This window comes from Phaseolus vulgaris, chromosome 4, assembly GCF_051622355.1.
Source record: "Phaseolus vulgaris cultivar YP4 chromosome 4, ASM5162235v1, whole genome shotgun sequence".
Lineage (NCBI taxonomy): Eukaryota > Viridiplantae > Streptophyta > Magnoliopsida > Fabales > Fabaceae > Phaseolus > Phaseolus vulgaris.
This window is the reverse complement of record NC_143501.1, coordinates 47834890-47856162: the sequence shown is the minus strand read 5'-3', so window position 1 is coordinate 47856162 and position 21273 is coordinate 47834890. Positions and strand designations below refer to the sequence as shown.

The 21273-nt window shown below is 33.8% G+C and overlaps 3 protein-coding genes across 5 annotated transcripts; 1 reads left to right on the top strand and 2 right to left on the bottom strand.

Moving 5' to 3' along the window:
* Positions 1-4712: 4712 nt before the first annotated feature.
* On the bottom strand, positions 4713-6387 carry LOC137837970 (uncharacterized). The gene is made up of 3 exons (XM_068647159.2): positions 5984-6387; positions 5280-5611; positions 4713-5083 (listed from the first exon to the last, which is right to left on the bottom strand). Exons 1-3 carry the CDS (start codon positions 6273-6275, stop codon positions 4877-4879), a joined length of 831 nt encoding a protein of 276 aa, XP_068503260.2. The 5' UTR covers positions 6276-6387; the 3' UTR covers positions 4713-4876.
* Positions 6388-7772: 1385 nt separating this feature from the next.
* Positions 7773-13750, bottom strand: LOC137837968 (2-oxoglutarate and iron-dependent oxygenase domain-containing protein CP2). Of its 2 annotated transcripts, XM_068647157.2 has the most exons (9): positions 13294-13750; positions 11261-11308; positions 10963-11139; positions 10702-10852; positions 10524-10610; positions 10098-10222; positions 9579-9697; positions 9313-9424; positions 7773-8113 (listed from the first exon to the last, which is right to left on the bottom strand). In XM_068647157.2, exons 1-9 carry the CDS (start codon positions 13561-13563, stop codon positions 8078-8080), a joined length of 1125 nt encoding a protein of 374 aa, XP_068503258.1. In that variant the 5' UTR covers positions 13564-13750; the 3' UTR covers positions 7773-8077. The 2 variants fall into 2 exon arrangements, 1 of the variants encoding a protein (XP_068503258.1); XR_016520403.1 differs by lacking the exons at positions 7773-8113; positions 9313-9424 and adding an exon at positions 9916-10016 and having other exon boundaries at positions 13294-13744.
* Positions 13751-14442: 692 nt separating this feature from the next.
* Positions 14443-19290, top strand: LOC137817739 (Protein phosphatase 2C family protein). Of its 2 annotated transcripts, none has more exons than XM_090301479.1 (10): positions 14443-14829; positions 15370-15470; positions 16705-16741; positions 16873-16917; positions 17218-17270; positions 17444-17596; positions 18172-18255; positions 18391-18480; positions 18577-18624; positions 18940-19290. In XM_090301479.1, exons 2-10 carry the CDS (start codon positions 15423-15425, stop codon positions 19048-19050), a joined length of 669 nt encoding a protein of 222 aa, XP_090157605.1. In that variant the 5' UTR covers positions 14443-14829; positions 15370-15422; the 3' UTR covers positions 19051-19290. The 2 variants fall into 2 exon arrangements, with proteins under 2 accessions (XP_090157605.1, XP_090157604.1); XM_090301478.1 differs by having other exon boundaries at positions 14457-14829; positions 15370-15478.
* The last annotated feature ends 1983 nt before the right edge of the window (positions 19291-21273 follow it).

The following is a 21273-nucleotide window of genomic DNA, read 5'->3' as shown; positions in this document are numbered from 1 at the left end:
ATGTAACATGTAACAGGTAACATGGGTAACATGTAACATGTAACAGGTAACAAGGGTAACATGGGTAACATGGGTAACATGTAACATGTAACATGTAACAGGTAACATGGGTAACATGGGTAACATGTAACATGTAACGGGTAACAAGGGTAACATGGGTAACATGGGTAACATGTAACAGGTAACAAGGGTAACATGTAACTATGTAAGCAGGTAGCAAGTAGCAACCAATGATAGGTTTTTGCTACAGTCACACTAAAACCTAAAAGTTAAGTGAGTGGTACTAAAATAGGGTTTGGAAAGGGCCACAATGGACTTTACCCTTGTAAGCAACCTTACATTAAAACTAAAAACAATTAACTTAAACAATCATATATTCCCATTAAACTAAGAAGTCTTCCATCCATTTAGATTTATTAATCTGACGTTTGGGCCTGTTGGTGTTTTTGGTTTTATGAGTCCGTTGGGGTTTATGGTATTTGGTTTAGGGGCATGTCTTAATGGGTTATTATAGGGAGTGGGTGAGGAACAAGTTTCTATGATTGGACTATTGGATTTAATTGGTTTGATTTGGGTGCATGAGTTAATGAATTAGGAATAGGGTTACATGTACTTGGGGATTTTTGAAGATTAGGTGAGGCATGGGGCTCGATATTTGGGCAGTGGGAAACAATTGGCGGTAGATGAGTTGGCCCATTTTGAAAGGTCGGAAAGGGCAATGTAGTCAAAAAGTCATGTGAGGGTTGTATTGGAGAACTTAAGGGGGTAATTGAGTTATGTTCCATAATAGAGTTTGGGTTTGGGGAAGGGAAAGGTATTGGTCCCTTGAAAAGACGAAGGAGTGAAACGTGAAACACTGGGTGAATGCAAGATGAAGGAGGTAATCAGGGTTCATACACAATGGTACGATCTTGAGTAGCAGTTTAACTAACTGGTATGTTAGGTAGCAGGTAGCAGGTAGCAGGTCGCAGGTAGCAGGTAGCAGGTCGCAGGTAGCAGGTAGCAGGTAGCAGGTAGCAGGTAGCAGGTAGCAGGTAGCAGGTAGCAGGTAGCAGGTAGCAGGTAGCAGGTAGCAGGTAGCAGGTAGCAGGTAGCAGGTAGCAGGTAGCAGGTAGCAGGTAGCAGGTAGCAGGTAGCAGGTAGCAGGTAGCAGGTAGCAGGTAACACGTAGCACGTAACACGTAACACGTAACACGTAACACGTAACACGTAACACGTAACACGTAACACGTAACAGGTAACACGTAACAAGTAACAAGTAACAAGTAAAGTCTTTTGGAACCCCTTTTAAATACCATGGTTTAAGAACCTTCATAAAATATCATAGGTTTCAAAACCTTTGTTAAATATCATGGGTTTAAAAACCTCCATAAAATACCACGAGTTTCAAAATTTTCATAAAATGACTTGTCGTTTGAAATAACCCTTCAACTCCATTTTCCACCATCTTTAATGATCATCATAACTTCTCTCTTCTACCACAGACACACTACTCTCCAATACAGACTCAATGGCCGTTGACGACAGTCATAACAAAAAATCACAATTCAGCCACACTTATGTTTATTATACTAGATAGAAGAAACTAAATAACACAACTATTTTCTTCTTACTCCTATATTGCTTCTTCCATCACTTTACTTTCCCAACTTGGGTCACAAGCCACTGTTATCTAGCTCGACAACAACTAATGTTTATCAGTACTTTATATATCCTAAATAATTGCATTATCAGTTAGATGTGGGCTTTTAAACCATGTGTGTTCTTGACTAAAGATGGCAAGAACATATTGCGAGGAGAAATTAACTTTATTACTTCTCATTTTCACATTCAATTAATTATTAGATACATTTTAAAATAAAGACCTTAATTTAAAATGTTTCAAAATTATGAGAATTAAATATTAACAATTATAACTAAAAGTAAAATTGCACATAAAATATAATCATATAAGCTAACTACCATCAATCATAAGAAAAATGCAAATACTGTTGAAATACTTATTATCCAAGATTAGTTGTTGAAATACTTATTATCCAAGGTAATTTTGTTGAATTTTTGAAATAAATTTATGAAACTTTAGAAAACTTATTTGTAATGTAGAGTTACGCTTTCAAAATTTTAGAGAATTTAGTTATAACATATATTAAAACTATATAGTTTTTAATTATTTATTTATAAATAGATTCAATTATATTTATTAAAGTTTGAAAAATGTGGAGTGTTTTATTGAGGTTCTACAATAAATCTTTGAAATTTAATGAAGGTTACTAAAACCTTTATTTATTGAGATTTTAAATAAACATTTGAAATGTAACAAAGGTTGAAAAAACTTGCGTTAATTTGCTAAGGTTGTAGAATAAAAGTTTGAAACTTATTGAAAGTAAAAAAAAATCTCTGTTATTTTGCTTAGATTTTAATAATAAAACTTTGAAATTTAACGAATGTTAAAAAAACCTTCATTATCTTACTAAAGTTTTAAAATAAACCTTTAGAATTTTAATGAAGGTTAAACATTAAGAATTTTTCTTAGTGTAAAAAATAATTGTAAAAATGATAATTCAAAATAAATTTATTTTGAATAAACCTTTAATTTTTTTTTTCCGTGGTGTATTAATCCAACTTCGATCCATAGAACTGCTAAACTAAGAACCAGTGCGGACTTAGAACCAATGCGTTCAAAATGAAATCATTAAAAATAAATCAAAATTGCTGAAGGTCGGACACCTCCGGACTCAGAACCAGTGCGTTCAATATGTCAAAACAATATATAATTATTGAAAATTAAATCAAAATTGTCGAAGGTCGGACACCATCATTTAGCTATTGTAATTCTTTTCTTGATAGCGGGTTGTTGGAGATCCCACATTGACTAGAGATAAGGACATTTCATTGTATATAAGTGGGTGCAAACCTCACCCCATTGAACCGGTTTTATGGGGTTGAGTTAGGCTTAAAGTCCACTTTGTAATATGGTATCAGAGCCATTTTGAGCCTATCCTAGCGAGTATTTGTTGGGCCTATCGTGCCACTCGCTATCGGACCACCCAAAATATATAGTCCCACGCACGAGCTTCTATTTATCACTCTCGACGTGAGGGGTGTGTGTTGGAGATCCCACATCGACTAGAGATAAGGACATTTCATTGTATATAAGTGGGTGCAAACCTCACCCCATTGAACCGGTTTTATGGGGTTGAGTTAGGCTTAAAGTCCACTTTGTAATATGGTATCAGAGCCATTTTGAGCCTATCCTAGCGAGTATTTGTTGGGCCTATCGTGCCACCCGCTATCGGGCCGCTATCGGACCACCCAAAATATATAGTCCCACGCACGAGCTTCTATCTATCACTCTCGGCGTGAGGGAGGTGTGTTGGAGATCCCATATCGACTAGAGATAAGGACATTTCATTGTATATAAGTGGGTGCAAACCTCACCCCATTGAACCGGTTTTATGGGGTTGAGTTAGGCTTAAAGTCCACTTTGTAATACGGGTCACATGTATAGAACCAATTAGGGTATTGGTCACAATATAAAAGACATTTTAGAGGCACATAAAGGTCCATTTATAGGCCAGGGTCATAAAGGTCTATATGAGATCCTAACAACGTCATGGCATGCTCAATTATCTATTAATCTAGCTATATTAGGCTCTTTGACCATTGTTGTAGCTCACCATATGTATTCCATGCCTCCTTATCCATACCTAACTATGCCTCCTTATCCATACCTAACTATAGTTCAATATATAGAATCAATATCTAACTCAAAACAAACACTTTCAAAATATAGTTAATAATATTTAATATATAATTCAATAATAAATAAAAATATACTAACCTCAAAAGGGGTGTGGTCGCGGGACTCGCAAAGGGCGACGCGTGGTAGGGGTGACGATCGCGAGGGCAGGTGGCACGGCTCGCAGGGTGGTGGTTGCGGTTGCAGGGCGTGGGTCGCGGGGCGGCGGTCGCTGGACGACGGTCACAGGACGCGGTGCTGGCAACGGAGCGGACGGTGCTAGAATGAGAAAGGGAGGCAAAGTGTGAGAATGAAGATGAGAGTGTGAGAAAGAAGTGAGATTTGTGTGAAAATGAGAAAGGAAGGCAAAGTGTTTTGCCCATAAAAGTGCAAAACAAATTCAAAAAAAATGCAAAAATGCAAGAAAATTCAAAAAAATTACGGAACTGCCACCGCCTCGTTTTTTACAATGGTTGTCTCCAAACAGTCTTTTAAGGGAATCGTTAATGAAATATTTTGTATTAGTGTATGTTATTTTGCTCAGGTTTTAGAATAAACCTTTGAAATTTAACTAATGTTAAAAAAAACCTCCATTATCTTACTAAGGTTTTAAAATAAACCTTTAGAATTTAATGAAGGTAAAACATTAAAACCTTTTTTTCTTGTAGTGTCAAGATAATTGTAAATTGATAATTCAAAATAAATTTTATTTTTTAAAAACTATTTATTAATAATAAAATCTAATTAAATTAAATATCAATAATATTTATTTATAAAATAATATTTAATTTAATTAATATAATGATTACTTATTTTTAGTTTTATAATTAGTCTTTATTAAATAATCTTTTTAATCAATTTTTTTGTACAAATCCTATCACACACTAAACACAATAATATTAGTAATCCAAATGGTGAACATAGCTCAAAAGATAATGCATGAAACAACAAACTTTTTAACAAAAGGCAAATTGTAAAGTATAATTTTCCTCTTTTATATATCATAAAGGTATACTTTGGCTATAATAGAATCATATATACATATATAGCCCTTTGTATAAAAATTCATCAAGATTAAAATAACCAAAAACCCTAACTAGTCATATATGAAAATTAAGTAGGGTTTGGTTAAAGGATCTATATTCTTATAGTTTGAGGTGGGGAAAGGGAAGAGTATTCACAATTAATCATTCCTTTCCCATATTTTGCTGCAATAATGGGTCTGACATCATCCACATCAACCAGTTTCTCCAGAAATGGGAGCAAATGAAGCAGAGCATGATCTGTTGAATCACAGTACCAACTTTTGATAGGAATTCCATTGTGAACATGAAATCTAAATACCTGTCATAAGAACAGATTTCAAGTTTCAGTATAGGGTTTAGGATTTTCTAAAATAAACACTTTTTGTAAAGAAAAAAATGTCAACAGCACATACACTTTGACACACTTTCAAGATTGCATGGTAGATATTATGACAGTGGAAGAAAAAATGAAGAGAAAAAAAGATGAACAGAAGAGGAAGAAAGAAATAACATACCCCTGGAGTGTTGTCAATGATGAACACTTTGGCTAGGTCAATTCCAAGAAGTGTGAGATCCTTGAAGCAGCGACCATCTATCCATTTGCATGATTCTCTGTACATTCTTCGCGCAAAAAACTTATTATGAGGATCAAGAATATCAAGCAATTTTGCAGAATATGCGCTTTGACTTGCTGTGAAGACTACGACTTCAAACATCTCTGATACTTTTTCCAAAAACTTTTCAAGATAAGGTCTCTTTCTAACATACACAGTCTTCTCTCTATCAGTGAACACTGTAAATGCGAAGTCAGCATTGCATGGCATCGAAGAAGAATGAACCAACGTTTCTGTGTACAGCAGTGTAACAAACAAATCACATATATATCATAACATTGTTTCTTTTATCAACAAATGATCCAACTCATATACAAAGAAATATACAAAGAAACATACACACCCTAACAACATTCAAAACAACTACTAAAAAATGAACCCTATACAAGACAACCGCAACAAAATTGATAACATTCATAAGAAAAACCCTTATATCATAAGATTGTATAGTAATTTGGATGGGAAAAAAAGTGAGAAGTTATGAAGAACACCACAAAACCTAACTAGCTAGGTTTTCTGATAGAGATTAATCTCAGAGATGGTATATAAAAAACAAAATTGTAATAGATGAGAAACCCTAGAGTTTAAAGATAGAGGAAAATTACCATCCAAATCAAGAACAAGGGTTATATTCTTCTTTTGGGTTGTTTTGTGGCTAACCAATGAAGGCAATGTGTCTAAAGAATTCTTAGAAAATGTCTCTTGAGAGTGGTTGGAGTTGATGACATGAAGTTCTTGAGTAAAGGGAATGATCTGAGGGCAGAAGAGATTATTAAACCACAGAAGATCATAATTTTGTTGAAACCTTTCACACGATTTTCCAAAGTTGCAATCTGCAGCTCCTAGTAATGTCTTCATGAGAGTGGAAAACACCATATTTGGCTCTGCAATGTTCATAAAATGTGTCCCAACAAGATCTTTAAGGTTTGACTGTTTTCAAATAGAGGTTATATATTAGATTTTCTTGTTATGATTTTGATATTGAGATATTATCTATTGTTGGATTTAAGATTTTCTTATTATGATTTTGATATTGAGATATGATCTATTGCTGAATTTAAGATTTTCTTATAACGAAGTTAAAATTTGTTTGTTAACTAACTATAAAATTTTAGGATTCTGAAATGTTTTTTTAACTGAATTTTAAATTCTTCTATTGAAATTACGAATTTATATTGTAACATGTGGGCTGATAAAAAAAAAAAAAATAAAAAAAAAAAAAATATTGTAACATGTGGTTGAGACCAAACTTTATATATATAAACTTATTGATTTGTAGTCAATATTGATATTATAATTGATATATGATAAAATATTTTCTAAGAAAATAATTTTAGATATTAACAGTTGCGGAAGGAAGTGAGATAGTACAAAAAATATAAATAACAGAAAAGTCTGATTTAAAATAACAGTCCATAAATATATGCTTTTATTTTATTTGAAAAGCGGAATGATATCTTACCAGTCTTTAAATGATGATTTTTAAAATTATAAAATAACAAACCCTTTATCTTATAAAAAACTAAAAGATAATTTAATGATGAATAATCCATACCGATATAATACCAACACCATAAAAAAAGGTAAAAATTGAATTTTTAATCATGAATATAAAAGTGACCTTCATAAAATCTAAAATACAAAAAAATTAGTAAAATATGATTTGTAAATTAAGTAATTTTTTTATATGATCTTAAACAAGCTAGTAGGTAAACCTAATGTTACGGACTTATTGTTTTAATCAATTAACTATAAAAATATGCTTATTAAAAATGTTTATTCTTTTCATAACTTATTTATACCATGAAATTAAAAATTAAAAAAGGTGAAAAATATAATTTATTTCTCTTAATTTCTAATCTGGAAGGGAAGTGCTTTCAGGAATTTTACGAAAACATCTTAGTTCTTTCTTGTTTCCTTCTTTTTCATAGGGGAGTGAGAAATATAAAGCATAGTTGGTGCATCTTTCCTGAATGATCAAAAAGTCCTTTGCACATGTCTTTACCATTAATAGAATCCTCATTTCTGAAGAACCCAATTGTTTCAACCTTCTTTATATAAGAAAAACCACTTCTAAAAAGTTACATATTTATTTACATTTAGAAACAAAAATTTAAAGCAAAAGAAAAGTATAATCTTCCTGAAAAAAAAACCATTTATATAGTTATATAAGTTACAATTATAATTATATTTTAAAGTAAAATGTGTCATTTCATAATGGAAAAACTAAATAAAAAATGTGTCTCTAAAACATAAATCACCTTTTTTAAAGCTAAAACACGTCTTAAATGCTAAGAATAAGCTTACCATTCACCCATGGCTCACCCTCAACTCTACCAAAAATTAATAAATAAATAAATAAAAAACAGAAAATGCAGCTGCTACAGTATCCAATGAACCTCAGAAAGATTTCAGTATACACTAATTACAGTCTACATCTACATTTCTGGACATGTTTCTGCGGTTTAACGCATTTAAAAAATGGCCTATATAATCAGCTCCTCCTTTCTTCGAAGACAATAAATAGGCATCCGAAAAACCGCACAACTTTTAAGGAAAACTCCAAGGTTACTCAGAAAACTATCTAAATACAGCAGCTATATTGTACAAACACCTGGATCAGGAATCATATAGCGTACCAGTATTAACAAATGATTGCAGGTACAACACTTTTACAATGATCCACCGAGTAAAACAGATTATGCAGTGGATTCACCTTCCCTCCTGAACAACTCCTGTAATACCATCAGATCAAAGTTATATTCCACAACCTCGGGTATGCATTTTTAAGCATACTGAACAAGAACAAACTTATGTCAGAAAAACTTCTCAGTCTAACCATGAAAACTTGAAAAGTCCAATTTGCTTTAATCCTTAAACTTCAATATATGACTAAACCCCGTGGTGAAAAAAGTACACGACTTTTACTTTAAGAATATGAATTCTAATTCAATTTGTCTTTTACAATCCTATATTTAAACAAGTTTTACACAGTTGACAGTTCCTCTGTATCTCAAGTAATCCGAAAGTATTATTACTTTGGTAAGCAGCTAGCAATCTAGGAGCAATTTGCCAACACAAGATTGGAAGTCAAGTGAATTGGCATTTGCTTATGACAGTGGCTTCAGTAGGAGAGTAGATCATGTCTCCCATTGCAGGAGAGGAGATTTACACCCTTACAGATAATATAAATTATTTCATTAACAATTATTTATTTAGTTATCACTTTCCCATTCTACTTATCCCTTTGTTGTTTTTCTCCTTTCTTCTTTTCCCTCAACGTCCCTGTGACAGAAGCCATAGGCCGCAGCACTCCCCCTTGTCTATCCTTCCTTCACTTTGTTCCCCATATTTTCTATTTCTATGTAATTTCCAAGCATACACACAACTCTACAAAAAAAAATGTAACAACGTTGACAAGCAAAGCAGGAACATCAAAGACATCCCACACCCTCCTCGTCACTGCAACACAACCAAACACAAAAGTTTCTCTGGCTAAAAAAGGTTTTCCCTTCCTCAACAAAAGCACTGAGGGTTGATCAATTGGCTTGTATGCAAGTTGAATCCCAAAAAAATCTGTCAACAAGGAAACCAAACAAAACCTTGAAATTTACTTTGTGGAAGTGGGGTAATATTGAATTATGTGCTATGTTGGAACAGATCTGGATTGATTCATGTTCACTGCTTGAGGGAGTAACGGGCGAGCAGGAAATAAGGTACAACAATGATGCTTTCAGGCACAGCAGCAAGGAGAAGCATCTGTCATTGATGCTGAGGAAGAAGTGGCCACCATAAAAATTGAGATGGAAATTGGTTACAAAGAAAATGGGGAAACAGATGGGTAGAGAGGGAAAAAGAAAAAAACAACACAGCCTGCATCTTCGACCGTGTTTAATGCACATGCATTAAACATTCAGATTAAATAAAGACTTACCAATTTGGTAGCAGCAATTGTTGAGCGTTGCCTTTCCTTTTTCTCACGACTGCACTCGCCACACCAGCTGGAAAAATCTTTTTGATACCGTTTCATCTCCCTAAAGACAGAACTAAAACAACATACAAACTTCGTACTTAATTTACCGATGGAGAAAATGAACAGAAATCAGACGTGTGATTTCTGAAACTAGTGTGTAGACCAGAGCAATTTAATACGAAGCAAACTCAAAATCATTAGACAAACTGAAGCAAAAAGTAAATCACCTTCTGCACCACAGAAGTAGGTTGACCCGATTACCGGATGTTGTAGCTCTAGCACCATGGCGATGACGACCACGATGAAGCACAGCTTGTCCAGGAACATGAGAATAATCAAAGATCTCCTACTTTCAAATAATGGACTCCATAAGAAAAGTGTACAACCAACTATGAAATGTAGCAAGAAGCAATGGTCCACAAATCTCCTTACAATAGTAAACAGACAACACTAACTAGCTTAATTGAAACAAACACAGAACATTTGGATTTGCTTTCACTATATATACTGCTAAAACTAAACGGAAAAATAGAAATATGATGTAAGGGTGACAAAAGTTAGCACCTAAAGCATCTTGGTGAGGACAACATGCATAGTTGACACACAGGTGTTAATCTTCTCGCTGATTGAGCATTACTTGTTTAGAGAAAGTAGATCATCATACACTAACAGTTACAAAGAAATATCAGGCATTAAATCTTCCTAAGACCAATACAATTTTATATTATTCAATCACTGTGACTCACCTCTGGACGACTTCCAGTATTTACATGTTTTTCACATCGTATGCCCCGAAAAAACAATTCCCCTCCAGAAAATTGCTTACCCAAGCAAACATTCAAGGTTACTTCTGAGTCATCCACATGGAAACCTACAGATGCAAGAGACTCTTAATTGTAAAATACATGAGACATATTAACATGCAGCTGTATTAACCAGTATATCATATGAATGCATCATCATCAAAATATTTGTTACCATAGTAAAGCATTTATGGTCTCTATCCAAGCTTAGTTTGAATTTGAAGCTTCAAAAGAAGTATTAAATTGTCTAATTTGATTATTAACCACAAAACCCCATAGTATAATAATACCATGATGTGGGTTCATTTATTATATATTATGCAATGACCTATGGAATGATAAAACAAACACATCAATCAGAAATCTTACCCAGGTCAACATCTCTATCTTTACCATATTCTACAACAAAACCATGATGAGAATCCAGGGTTGCCCCACCAACTTCCGCAAATAAGACTGTATAACAAATAATAGAGTGACTGAAATGTCTTATGTGAATGAAAAGAATGTCAAACTTCCATGAGATTATAATACAGTCTTCATTTACCTCTGGATAAAGGACGAATAAAACCTTCCATAAGCTTGTCAAGCATTGTTTCAAGTCCAAAGTCATCAAGTACAGCACCATATTTATTCATTGTATTGGGACGCATGATCCGAAACTTTGTTTCAGTCACCCACTTCTCAAAATTTTCAATCTAGGGAGACAACAAATAAATTTTAACACAGTCATCTTTTTAAACCTTCCAATTTAAAAGATAACCCACTGCTTATATCATAGGTAATGACAGTTAAAATGATTAGGTACCTCAGATAGCAATAACTCACAAAAGTTGGTCTGAAATATGTCAAATAAAAAAATGCCTGGAGAGGGTTCAGACATTATACTTCTAAAGCTTTGCTCAGTATTATCATTAATTGCTCTCAGAAATGAAGGGACAAAGAATGTAGCAGGATTCACAGAGTACAACTCCCGATGAAGAGGCTGCAAATTGTGTTTAAGAATCTGTAAGATTTTCTAAGAAATACAAGAAAGGAGGAGGTGGCATAAACAAGGGAAAGATTGTTATGAATAATCATACTTCACATATTGTGTTATTACGTACCTGATAATTTTCTATTATCTTCTGTCTGTATTCTCTATGCTTTTGAGACTGCCAAAGTAACAGAGAAACTATCATATAAAAAAACACGAATTAAAATAACAAAAAGACACAAGGATGTGTTAATAATGATTAAGACAAAGATTATTTTTTCAGAAATGATCAATTATTTTTCAAAAGTTCTCTTAGACAGCAGGACAAGATATGCAATTATTTCTTCAAAATAAGGTGAAACAAATTTAGACTTATTTTCTTCTGTTTTTCTTGGTTTTCAATTCGATCTAGATAGCACAATATGAAGCTTAAATGTAAAAATATGAGATTTCATGTTTCTCATATTTATAGGGAAGGAATCATTGTGTTGATAAGCTTGCATGCTTTGGTGTAAAAGAAAGATGTAAGCAATGGTGGAATGACATCCCAGATTTTTACATATATGATTTCTATAGGAATAGGTGTTCTCAACCCTACTATAGGTTTGTTTCTTGGGTAGGTTTGGTATAATCCCTCTACACTTTTGTATTTCTGTTCATTATTTTTATGTTCTTTGAATATGCAGCAAATGATTGATGTTGCACAAAAAAAGCTGCTTACAAGAGTCTGATCAAATTTGAGCAAGTGAAGCTTTAGCAAATAGAAGCTGGTCTTAGAAAAAAGAAGTGTAAGGAATACCCGGTGCTACATAAGCTAAAGCCATTAGAACACTTAAGGCAGATAGAATTACAGATAGCCGGTTTAGAATAGTAGGATAGGATGCCAACCTAGTTGGGATCATATGTTATATAGTGATGCTTTTGCATACTCTATTTTTTTTATATTAAAGAAATTAAACCTACTAATATAAATGGAAAAACATTCAAAGACTCTTTCTTCAAATCCTGTCCGTAAATATAACATAAGGAAGTTAATAAACTAAACCATTACAGCATAGCATGAAAATGTTATCAAAACTTCTCATTCCCATGAGTTGTTCTTCCTCCCCATCATCCTAACCTCAATTTTCAGAATTTAACTAGAAATCACAACGACACAAAATACAATGCAGACATCAGGATAGCAAAACAAGACTTGCCACAATACAAAATATAGAATTAATGTAACAAGCAAATCCAGAATCAAAAGAGGGAATCAAAGTTGAAGTATTGATCATAAGTTGTAGTTTAAATAAGAAAACGCCACAATTTATCAAAGAATTGTAACATTCCCTCAACAGTTATTGGTATAAAAAAAATTAAAAAGCTAATTATAAAACACAGCTACAAGCATTTTTAAGTTTCCAAATGAGTATGCACAACTCAAGCATGGCCACTATTTTGAAGTATTAGAGTCAGAACTCAGACCAGTGATCACTCACTCTGGTCAAGGGGTTGAGTGAATGGTAGAACCCGTGAGTCACTAGTTAAATAGCATGAATTGGTATATATTAAGAATTAAAATTTATAACCTATAAATTGTATACTAAACACACACTGAAAAATCACAATACTTTAAAAATCTCCATACAAACACATATATATGCAATAATACATGTAGGTTTAGAAGATTTTACTTTAGATTTAGAATAATGGTTGAGTAAGAAATTAATAAAACAACTAAAAGATAAAAAAATTCTATATAATCAATAATATAATAGTGGAGAAATTTTGACCTAATCATATAGAGAATTCGTAAGTCAAGTGATTTAAATCAGATAAATTCGCTGATTAGGGGGATTATAATAATTAAATAAGTAGTCAAATAGGTGAGCCCAAATGAATGGAACAAATTGGCTGTTGTGGGCAAATGTGTTATTATAGAGACAAATTAGATCACTGATCTAAGAAATCATTCTACTATGTTAACATAAACTACCCTAACTTGACACACAAGTAACAATTCCCCCACCTAAAACTAAAAACCCCAATCCCTCACCTCATTTATACAAATTTACTTCCATTTCCCAAACAAATAAACAAACATTTAAAACCAAAAACAACTTCTAAATTCACAACTGCTAGCAATGGAAAAAGAAATCAAGGCCAAAATGAGAAACACACTCTGCTGCGTTCCCCGAGGGGTAGATACTTGAGCAGAATCTCGCGCATGAACTTGGCCTTATCGTCACGAGGCACGTTGAGCATGCTCGGAGGGAGGTACCTCTCCAAGGAGCTGAAGATGTTAGGGCTGAAATCCAACTGCAGGTCCTCGTAGCCATCTGGTTTATGCTCCTTGTTAGGGTTCAGCCGCAGCCTCAGGCTCGCCGCCGCCACGGTGCCGTTTCCGCCGGCGCTCGACGTATCACGGCGGTCGCTGCCGTGTAGCGACATCCTCGGAGCGGGGTAAGTGAGCTACGAGGTGGGCATAGGGAAGAGCGGAGGGAAATTAGGGTTTTGTCGGAGAAGAAGCGAAATCGGAGTTGCAGATTAGGGTTTTGTTGAGTTACGTTGGGGGAAGAAGATGAGAGAGTTATTAAGAGAAGTGATTGGGTTTTATAAATGAACTAATTAGTGAATGAATTTGGAAACATAAAAAACATTTTTTTATTTTTGTTTTTGCCATGGGGCCACTGCTTTGTTGTCTGAATAAACACAACAAGGAAATAGTGGGGAAAAGTAAATGCATTATCATTATTAATTATTAATTAAAACCTAGTATTATATTAATATATAAATAATTTATTTGGTTGTTGATTTCAGTTTGATAAAAATCTCATAAATATGTATAAATTTCATTTATTTCACTTCTCAAATTTTTTTAATAATGATGATAATAAGTAATAATCATGAAGTTTATGTAAAATTAGGTCAAGAAACCCTAACTAACCCTAGAATTTGAGTTTAATTACTCAGGTAGTTGAACAAATTTTACTTTCTAATATTACTAAGAGGCTTAGACACTTCTTTTAAATGACTGTATCCGTGATGAACACACGTATCGGTGTCGACATTCGTAGATATTCGTAAGACACCTATCGGTAGAGTATTCGATTTAAAAAAATATTTGTTGAATTTTTTAAAATTTTAACACACAATTTATATAATATGTAGATCCGTGTCTCCATATCTTACATTTTAAAAATTACTATATCTCCGTGTCCGTATCACTGTTTGCTACATAGGTTGTTTGCTACATAGGTTATACTCTTTCCTAGTTTATATAATCTAGATTTATAAAAATAATATATAAAAAATCTTAAGATTAACATTGAAAAACTAAAAATGCAATTAACTAGTTTCTTGTAAAGAGTGGTTATTGATTGACAGCAGCAGTGGCCAATAGAAATGAGAGTACTTGATTTCTAGGGTTTGAAGCCCTTTCCCATTCGTTGTAGCAAAACAAGGGAAGAAGAAAATGAGCGAAAGCACAGAGACCCAGAAGCGTGAATGTGCCGATTCAGAGGGCGAGAAGGATGGTGTTGCATCCAAGAAGCCAAAGATTGAGTCTTGTGCAAAGGGTTCCGATGATAATGGCGTAAAGGAGCCATCTTTCCTCGTTGAAGCGGATGCCGCCGAAGACAAGGGCTCCAGGCTCACGATGGAGGATGCGTGGGTCGTGCTTCTCGATGCAAGTTTAGATTATCCTGGAAAATTGAGGTTCTTTTTTCTTTTGTTTAAGCTTATTTATTGTCATATTCATGTACTAATTCCATGAAGTCTATTTTCAAGAACCAGTTTCTTGCTTTTTGAGAGAGAAAAAAGGTGTGATGTTTTTATTCTTCTAGATTTAGGGATTTCTTTTAGATTGGAACTTTTTAACAATGTGAGGACATGCGATACACGTTCATATGTTTACTACACTGTCAACAGTGCATTGTCACTGCACTTTTCTCTCGTTAGATATATCAAATTCTTGTTTCACTTCGTTGTTGTTTATGTTGGTTATTTGTTGGGTAGTTTGAGTGAAAGGATATGCCAATGAGAATGGCGCACGCTAGAGCAATCAATCAAAGAGTCTAGGTACATTAAAATAATAGTTGAAGACAACCAAGACCTTTTTTGAAGTTCTTTTTAGTGTTATATGAGTTCTTCATTGGTTGTGCTCATGGAAGAATTGCTATTCAAGTAGCACTTATGTGTGCTTGTGGACTTATTGTGTACTTGATTTCTTGGTAACTCTGGCTGTTTGGTTTTCAGATGTGCACATTTTGCAATTTATGATGGACATGGAGGGCGGTTAGCTGCAGAATATGCTCAAAAGCATTTGCATAGGAATGTTCTTTCTGCAGGATTACCACGTGAGTTGGTGTGTTTACTTGGTCTAATTTTGTGTATACTTTATCAATTAGCCACTTAAGGCCGCGGCAAACTGAAAAATCTATTGAAAGTTATTGCTTGGCTTTGGTTGTTATCTGTACAGCCATTCTAACCGAGTTGCATTGTTTGGAACTCAGATTTATTTATCTTTTGGTTGGTTGAGGCACCAAGAAATAAGACACAAATGTTAATGATTTAGAACATGTTATCAATCTCAAATAATGGTGTGAGTTGGCTGACCCCAAACACGCTATAATGATATCAGAGATGTAGTGTGATGACTGTTATTTTTTAATTTTTACAGATAGACTGAACAATTTATACCATATATATAAATACTAAAAAAAAATACTCAACTTTACCATAGTATTAATTGAAGGTAAAAGTTCACAGGTTTCAAGATAAAAAAACATACAAGTAAATAATAAAAGTCAAGGCAACAAACTAAATTCAATCCGATTTCTAATTTGAAATACAAGACATCTTTAATATTCAATGAAAAGCAGCTGGGATTGGCGTTGCACAGTGAAAAGAACAGAGGAGGCTGATAATTTGGAGTTTACAATGGGTTCAAAGTAGAGAAAGGAATGGAATGTGAGTATTTCCAGAAATAATGCCAGAGGTGAGTGGGTGTTAGTCGAACAGTGGGTAGGGGTGTTACTGTATATCAAAGGGTGGGAAACTTCAAATTAGGGATTTTTGAAATTACAGAAATGGGAGAAATCTCATTTTTTTCCCTCCTAATGACACTGTTTTGAGGGCAAAATGGGTTTTCAAATAGAGCCTCATTGATGTGGCTGGGCCCTGATTGCAGCTTCAACTAAAAAAGGCTTCACATTTGAAAACTGAGGTTGCCCGTGGCTGCTCCTCACTACTACACTACACTACTATATATAGTTTACTATCGATAACTTTGAGAATTAATCTTTTCCTTCAGAAATAAAGGATCAGCAGCATATTGCAAGTCTTGAACCTTGTCTCTTTGGAAAATAGTCTAAAGTTCCTTCAGTTGAATTGCTGCAATGAGCTCAATTAAACTAATAAGGAATAATTAGCCTGATTTACCGATGATGACCTGATCATTTGAAAAGAATTCTTGTGTCCTCTTGAGATATTTGTTTAAAAATGTAAACAATTTTCTTTTTTATCTACTTTTATCTTTCTCATTATTTTAAATATTTTCCTTGTTTGCTTTCCTTTCTGTGTATATTTCAGTATGATGCAAAGGCAACTAAACGATCTATTCTCAATGGTAAGCTTTTGGTTTACGATGTCCCTATTGCTTCCCTCCTTTTGTTGGTTGCCTTAAATCTTCATGGAAATTTTCTATTCTAGTTTTTTTGCCATAACAAGTTGTCATTTGGTATTTTTATTCTGATTTAGGTTTCCTTAAAACTGACGAGTCTCTTCTTCAAGAAAGTGCTGAAGGTAAAGTTTCTAATTCAATTCCTTAAAATTTTATTGACGTTCTGTTATACCAAATGCTAAATGTAGTGTAAGCTTAGTTTATATAAGTGGATTAATCTTGCTTTTATTTCAATTCCAAAGTTTACTGGTTTCAAAAGTCCATCCAATTTCCCTTTATGTGCTTTGGAAACAATGTACCACAATGCAAGATCATTTGCACTCTTTATTCTGATTTTAGCATTGCTATCAATTCCTGTACTAATAATGATGAGATATTTTGATGTGATTCATATCTTGCTGATGCTTAGTCACTGTTTCCAGGGGGGTGGCAGGATGGGGCTACAGCCGTATGTGTTTGGGTATTGGGACAAAGAGTAAGTTTCCTGTTATTTATTTTCCATTTACCATACTAGTTGTTTATACTGCTTCTTTCTGATGCTTACTGTAGATAGACATCATAGGTAGTATACTTAATGGATATTTTTTTGAGCAATCTTGCAACAAAATTGCGAAAATTAATATGCTTTTCCCTTTTGATATTTGTTAGGTTGCGGTTGCTCATATAGGAGATGCTAAGGCAGTATTAGCTCGGTCAACTGAGGGATCTCAAAATCCAGATGGTGTCCAGGCGCTGAAGGCTATTGTTTTGACTAGAGAACACAAGCCTATCTTCCCACTGGAGCGGACACGCATTCAGAAGGCATGAAATTCCTCATTGATGATTGATTATATCATCAGAGTTATATGATACTTAGCATGAAGTTAGCAAATAAGACCCTGACTCCTTCTGTCATACATTGAAGTTGCCATAATTACCACTTCTTTTTATAGAGCTTTCAAACAGCACTCTTCCTAACATACTTCTTCACTCACTATTGAGCAAAAGTGGAACATCTTGAGATTAAGTTAAAAACACTTGTATTTTATGGTTAGTTGTGCGGACAAATTTTACCCCAACAATTTGAGTGCATGTTGGGTTGGGATTATTTATGGGAACACAATCTTTTTTTTTTCTTTTCCCTAAAACTCTTTCAAGATGGACAAGAATATGCATTTATTTCTTCAAAGTTCATACCCAACTTAAATTACTCAGGATATACAAGGACCAGTTCTCACTAGTATGGTGCCCCTTGGAATTGTTCTTTTAAGTATCAGTAGTGATTGAACTTCATTCTTTGTGTTTCATTTTAGTTTAGAATCAGTGGGTGGAGATAGAGTGAACTTGTCTCCACAGATATCTGATTCATTTTCTAATATGATATTTTCTACTTACAGTCAGGGGGTTTTGTGAGCCCAGATGGGCGATTATTAGGGCGTCTTGAAGTTTCTAGAGCTTTTGGAGATCGCCAGTTTAAAAAGGTTTGCTTCTTATTCAAAGCTAGTCATTATTTTTGTTAGTTATCTAAAGATAACTTCTTTATAGCATCAACTAGACCAGAAAAAGTGCATTTATTGGCTTACAAATATTTGTAATCGTAAGGTTGCTGTTTGCAGGTTGGTCTTGTTGCAAGCCCGGATGTCTATACTTTTGAAGTTACCAATACAGAGCATTTCATCATTCTTGGATGTGATGGCTTGTGGGGGGTATGTCACTTTGTTTCCCATAGACATTCCTTTACTCATTTTGCTGGTTTGAATTTGCTGTTCTTAAATGAATATGACGTTTTGTTTATGTATCAGGTATTTGGACCCAGTGATGCTGTTGATTTTGTTCAGAAGTTATTCAATGTAAGAGCTTGTTATATATTTTCCTATCTTGCAACTTGAAAAGAGGTGTACAATTGTTACGACACCAATGTGAGGTAGAAAGGAGAATACGGAATCTGTTATTGCTGAATGAAATCTGAACAGAAAAGGAGAAAAATCTCCATTCAAGGGTCTCCTCTTTTATTAAGTGCGAGCCCTTTTTAGTTTTACAATCAAGCTACTTGCATAATTCGCAAATAGGCTCACTGAATTTTCTTTTCTTGTTTTTCATATGTTCTTTCATTTATTGAAGATGCTGTCTTACATGAGAAAAAAATTGAATTGAACCTTTTGTAGGAGGGGCTACCTGTTGCCACTGTGTGCCGTCGTCTTGTAAGGGAGGCTGTCCGCGAGCGCCGCTGTAAAGATAACTGCACTGCCATTATTATTGTGTTTAAGCACAAATAATCCGGGTACGATCTCCATGTGCAGTACCAGCTGCTGGGATATCAACAGAAATGGATTTTGTTTTCAGATGCTGCTTTCAAAAGCAATGTAAAATATGTGAATTTCTTCCCACTGCAAACAAATGGTGGCACTAAATGCATACCAACTCGTTTATCACTCTTTTGAAACTGGTTGTTGTTATTGTAATACATGTCGAAATGTAGTGAAGGTCAATTTGCTGCAAAAGCATCTTTGATTTCAGTCCATTACTTCTACAGCTCTGCTATCCCTCATGTGTTCATTCGACCTTTATAGTGTGCGATAATAAAGGTAAACAAAGTCCTTAGATACAATACAAGTTCTTATTTGAATAATGAGTGATACTAGTTAACAACTCAATGTCATCTTATCGTGATAGAGACAGAAAAGTAATGCATGCCAATCCCCCTTGAAATTATTGTTAATTTTTATAAAGAGTAGGACATAAACATTAATTTGATCACAAACTGAATAAGTTGTGTTTTGAACACAACATGTGCCATATGCTTTTGCTAATTGAAATTTGATACTGATAAGAAGTTGTGTCAATCAGTTTATTGTTTGAGTTAGTTACACTGTCTAACAAAAACGACAAGTTATGTAACATTCGAGTAATTGCTGCGCAGTTTCCAATTTGAAAATAAAACTTTAAGTTTAATGGAACTGCTTGACTCTACCAACCCTTATCACCACTGATTATGCAAAAGAACACTAGAATTGAATGCTGAAAAGATGGTCTTACTTTCTATGAAGGAGTTGATCAATGCAACAGATTGAAAAACAAAGGGCTACATTTGAGTAGGACAAGATTCATGGAAGGTGAATTGGTTTGGAAGATTTGGCATTTGGCAGAGACATAATGCAATAATATATTAAAGTATGTAATCACAACAAATGACGAACTTTGCTACCAACGAACAACATATTAATTAGTGATTTTATAATTTTAGTGAACAAATCTTGTTGTCTCTCCTATACGGCGTGGCAGATACATGATGTATCATCAACAAGTAGCCTCTCAATCCCGAATATTCTCACATTTCTTCAATTAAATGGTTCTTGTATTTTTTTTTTCCTTTTTGCTTGACACTTGTATGAACCAGTCTACCATAGGTTCATGAATAAGTACATGCAGTCAATAATGTTCCTCCCATGATCTAGTTGCTGCAATGATTAAGATATTATTTTTTATTCAACGGAGTACCTACCACTGAAGAACTCTGAGAAAGCTCACTGAAAGTTCTCATAAAGAAAAAGAAAGGGTGGAGTAACTCGTAAGGATTGAACCCACACATTTTCTATCATGTTTCACATTATTGAACTATCTCGGGGTTAGCTATGATATTCGTCTTAGAATGAAAATATTATGTAGTTTCATTCTTTAAAGAACCCTTTTTCATTTAACAACTTAATGAGTAATAAATTCATAAAAAAAAGATTGACTCTGCAATGAAGAAGACCAAAAGAAAAACTTTCAGTTGCCATTTATGCCAATTTCAGGGCAATATGAAAAGTTTAATCATAAAATATGCTGGTTATAAACAGTAGCACATGCATTTTGGATTCATATTCTCATTATCCTTCTCATTTATATGCATTCAAAAGAATCATTGAGTCAGGAGCAGCCAATGATCATCATTATTATGGCTGATATCTGGATTTTATATATAAAAAGCAATCAAACACCTGTTGGATTAGATTTATAACAAATAGTAAAAGAAAGGTTATACTATTCTTTTGGTCTTATAGTATCTTTATTTTAAACCAATTGTAAGTTTTAGTCCTACACATGCATAATTAATCTTTAGTCACTGAGACTAACAACACTCAATAATTTATAACAGTATAAAACTGCTTCAAAACAATTTTTACAGTAATAAGTTGTTACAAAAAATTGCGTGGTGATTAAATTATACAGTTTTCTTCTTGTAAAGGAATTAAAACTTAAAATGAGAATAACTAAAGGAACCAAAGGAATAGTTTAAACTAAAAAGATACGCAATTATTAATCTCCACAGAGATAGAGTTGGGACAACGGTCTGATAAACATAGTATGAAAAAGGGATGGTGGGAACATGTTCATACAAATGATAGAGGTTGGTTAGTCTCAAGCTACCCAAGTAACGTGATGCACCTTGACTCTGTCTCCCTAAATTATTTAATTCAAAGTCAACGAGCAAAATATATTGTATTATCCAAGATTTT